Source organism: Triticum urartu, chromosome 1A (genome assembly GCF_056163025.1).
Source record: "Triticum urartu cultivar PI428250 chromosome 1A, HENAU_Tu73, whole genome shotgun sequence".
NCBI classification, from domain to species: domain Eukaryota; kingdom Viridiplantae; phylum Streptophyta; class Magnoliopsida; order Poales; family Poaceae; genus Triticum; species Triticum urartu.
In genome coordinates this window covers 580,707,520-580,711,493 of record NC_141873.1, presented here as the reverse complement: position 1 = coordinate 580,711,493, position 3,974 = coordinate 580,707,520, and the positions used below count along the sequence as shown (strand labels likewise).

The 3,974-nt window shown below is 48.3% G+C and overlaps 1 protein-coding gene across 1 annotated transcript; it reads right to left on the bottom strand.

The window, feature by feature from the left end:
- Positions 1–393: 393 nt before the first annotated feature.
- Positions 394–3,133, bottom strand: LOC125534423 (uncharacterized). Its single transcript, XM_048697657.2, has one exon. The coding sequence runs from the start codon at positions 2,954–2,956 to the stop codon at positions 569–571; it is 2,388 nt and encodes a 795-aa protein (XP_048553614.2). The 5' UTR covers positions 2,957–3,133; the 3' UTR covers positions 394–568.
- Between the last annotated feature and the right edge of the window lie 841 nt (positions 3,134–3,974).

The window sequence follows — 3,974 nt, the reverse complement described above, 5'->3', positions numbered from 1 at the left end:
TACTTGTCTGAAACTCAATAGCCCTGCAGATTAAACTGAACCCTGCACATACTACTTGGAATTTGGTCTGGTCACAGAATTCCTTAGGAATCTGAAGATGGTTAAACAACTTACTGTATGAAACTGACACTGAAACCTACAGAATGCTCTGTTTTCTTGTCTGAAACTCGTGAGCCCTGCAGATTAAACTGAACCCTGCACATATTTCTTGGGATTTGGTCTGGTTACAGTATAGCCTAGTAACCTGAAGATGGTTCTCCAGCTTTCTGTATCCTAGTTTCTGCTGAAGAATTAGTTTATCTTCTCACTTTTTTTTTTGCGGGTCTTCTCACTTGATAGACTACACAACATATTTTTGTTGCACTTGAGATTGAACACAATATAGCCAAACCAAATCTCAAATGATGCAATTTAAATAACTGTGGGATTACATTGGCTGCATGAAAGTAAACATAGAACGATACAATAAAATTGTTGTGCATGGTAAATCAAATCTGAAATCACTGCACTTTGCAGAAAAGCAACAGCCAAATAGATAGAACATCATGGATTGAGCTCATCAAATTCATCATCTGAGTGGGTCGGCATTGTCAAGGTCATGTGGGTCTAAGAGTGTTTGCCCATGCATGGTATTTCCAAGAAACCCGGTATGAGACAGCAAAACCCACAGGTGTGTTATGAGCTCCCCCTTTCCAGCAAGTCGTATCTTATGCTTACTTGCCCTGGTTGATGCTGCCAAGTGGAGGAGGAAACCTGTCCAGAACACCGATAGATCCCTCCATAGGTGTACTTTGTCATCTCCGTAGGCTTCTGTCAACTGCTTCCCAAGTTTTGCACCCATCTGGGTTATCGAATTATGGATGCCATCATCACCAGAAATATCATCTTCCCTATTGGGTATCTGGTCATTCGCTTTGGAATTGTTAAAGTCATTGTGATCTCCCTCATGATCTTCCTCATTAGTATCTCCCTCATCATCTTCCTCATTACTTTCCATCTTGATCTTTTCCTCAACGAGTACCGAACTTTCAGGGGCTTCACCCTCTGCACCAACCACCTCCTCAGACGCTCTAGAGCCCTCAGTGGCAACCTTAAGAAGTCTGTTATAGACATCTCCCATTGATTGGAAGAACGAGCAATAAGTAGCACAATATGTTTCCGTACGTACGGCGTTGAAGACCTTTGTAACAACAAAGCCATTGTCTGGCACCAACGCTTTCGTAAGCAGGTATGCACAATAGTTCGATAAGCTGACAGCAGTTAAGTAATGTGGCCGCACTTCGGCAGTTTTTGATTCCTTGTCCAAGAGATTATTTCTAAGCAAAAAAACACCCAGTTCTTTCACTTGGTCAGAGTAATGGATCTCGCAGAAGCATGTCGCGATGTGCCAGACTAGTATCCTGTGGGTATCAGCCTCCAGTTCATTTTCCAATGTTAGCTGTTGCATAAGGGCTTTATTTGATCCAAAAGCATTTGAGAAGTAGGTTTCCAACCTTTCTGGATGCTGCTGCAGGCCCTTGAATGACTCAAATATTGCCGTCTTTACTTCTGACTCCAACTTGATTGTTCGGGGTAATTTCTTCCGAATGTGAGAATAAGAAATCAGAAGATTATACTGGAAGATCTTTTGATCCCACTTGCACCTCACGAACCAGAACATTATTCTCATTGCTGCCTCCACCATCCGATTCTGCATGCACTGATGCTTGATATACTTACAGATCAGCAGAACCTTGGTCCATTGCGAGAATATATATTGATAGACCTCCAGCAGCTCCTTTACAATGATAAGACCAACTATGACGCGAGTGACAGTCACTCCGTGAGTGATGATATTTTCATCAGCTTGATCCATCCTCTCTGGTATATAATGGACAGGATATGCAAGGTAGCCGGTAGCCGCAACAAGAACCAAAGACATCAGCATACTAAAGACTGGAAATCCACCGGCAAACATAGCAGCATGCTTGCTATAGAGCAAGTCTTGGAGGAAGGACAATTCCACCTTCGTGATGCGGAATGCCCTCTCATAGTTGTTCTTCTCTTGCAGGATGTAGTCGAAGACGAGCCGCTTTGTCTTCCTCAGGCTAGCTTCATGTATCGGGAGATTATAGAACCGACGACGCAGGAGCTTGCACAGCGCGAATGAGAGGCAGACATCCTTCAATCGGTTTTCAGTATCGCCACCAAGCAACCTGCCGGAATCAACATTCCATATCTTCTCTATGGTGACAAGCTTGTTATTATTCGGATCCAACTGAATCTTGTATTGTGCTGATTCAGTTTTTCTCTCCTGTTGGGCATCATGCAGCACCAGATCTTCCCCAGAGACCAAGTACTTGTACGACTGCATCCTGAACTCATCGTCCGAATCAGCTGCATCACCAGAGAGACCGAGTGTGTGCTCGTATCGCATATAGTCGCTAACCAGCCTCGTATTCTCTTGGTTGATGGTAGCAGCCCTCTCGGATGAGAAAAAGTGTGAAATTATCCGAAATGCATTGAGGGCCCAGATCAACCAGAGAGGAATCCTGAGAAGGGAGAAGGTCTGCATTCGGAGGAGACTGGCTACCCAAAAAGACGAGATGAGATCCAGCAATGGGGTTTGCTTGGATCTCCGGTACAGCCGCCCAACCTTGACACTGTACTGCAAGGTTACCAAAAGCACCGCCCAGACCTGGAAGTAATCGTTCACCTTCTTTGCCGAGAGCTGCATCAGCCCTATGGAGTAGTGCACCATGGAGTAATTCAACATCTCAATTACTTGAACGGTGCTCGCCATGGCTCTGTCTGCGTGCCATGGCCCGAAGCAATCCAGCAGGAACCTCATCACCAGCAGCAGCGTGGTCATCAACACCCATAGCTCCACGCTGGCTACACCAGTAACACTGTCCATCCGAAAGAGCCTCTTCATGGTAGACAAGATTGAAGTTTCAGCTACGCCTGCGGATGACATCTCTCCCCCTCTCTGTGTGTGTTGTCTGGAAGGTTCAGTTGAACACCAGCTTCAAAGGACAATTGGTTTCACGGATTCTGAAGACCTTCTCCTCCTCCTCCTCCTCCTCCTCCAACGTCTACAAATGGCCAACCATTGACTCTGAAACTAGCAGTAGTTAGCACGTCAAGTAGTTCGGCTTCCGCATTATTCATGTACATATTAGGTATGAGTGGATGTCGTGGCCACATGTATCTTCACATAAAGTTGGAGTATTTAACAAAAATCTACCACAATTCGTGGAAGCGTGACTACAAACTACCACTTTACAAATTTATGCGGAAAACTACCATTTTCTCGTTAATCCTTAACTAAAAACTACCATATCTGAAAAGTGTCCGATTTGACTCTTTTAAACGCGTTTCTGACTAGTTGGGCCCACACATAAGCAGGCTAAAAAAGCAATCGGGTCCCTATTTTTTTTCAAAAAAACAATCCAGTCCTGTAGCAGCGGCAGCGGCAGGAGGAGGAGGATGGTGGTGAAGAGCGGAGGCGGCGGCGGCGCGGAGGAGGGGGCCGCGGACACGGCGGTGCGACGGTGGGTGGAGGCCGGCGGCGCGGAGGAGGGGGCCGCGGACACGGCGGTGCGGTGGTGGGTGGAGGCCGGCGGCGGGAGGCTGGTGCTGGACGGCGGGCTGGCCACGGAGCTCGAGGCCCACGGCGCCGACCTCAACGACCCGCTCTGGAGCGCCCAGTGCATCCTCTCCTCCCCGCACCTCATTCGCAAGGCAAGCCGCCGCCGCCCAAACACCCCATGTGTGATGTTCGCCGGCCCTCAGTTGTGGCTGTGGCCAGCCATGGCCGCACAGGTTGCCTGCTTCTGCTCCCGCTCCTCACCATCACTACCGCGTCATCGGCGGCGCTCCCGCTGCTCGTGCTTCTCTCTCTCAAGTCCTCCCTGAACGACCCGGCCAGCGCGCTCAGTCCATGGATGTATGCCGCAGTGGCCTCCGCAGGCACCACCCGGTCGCTCTCCCCT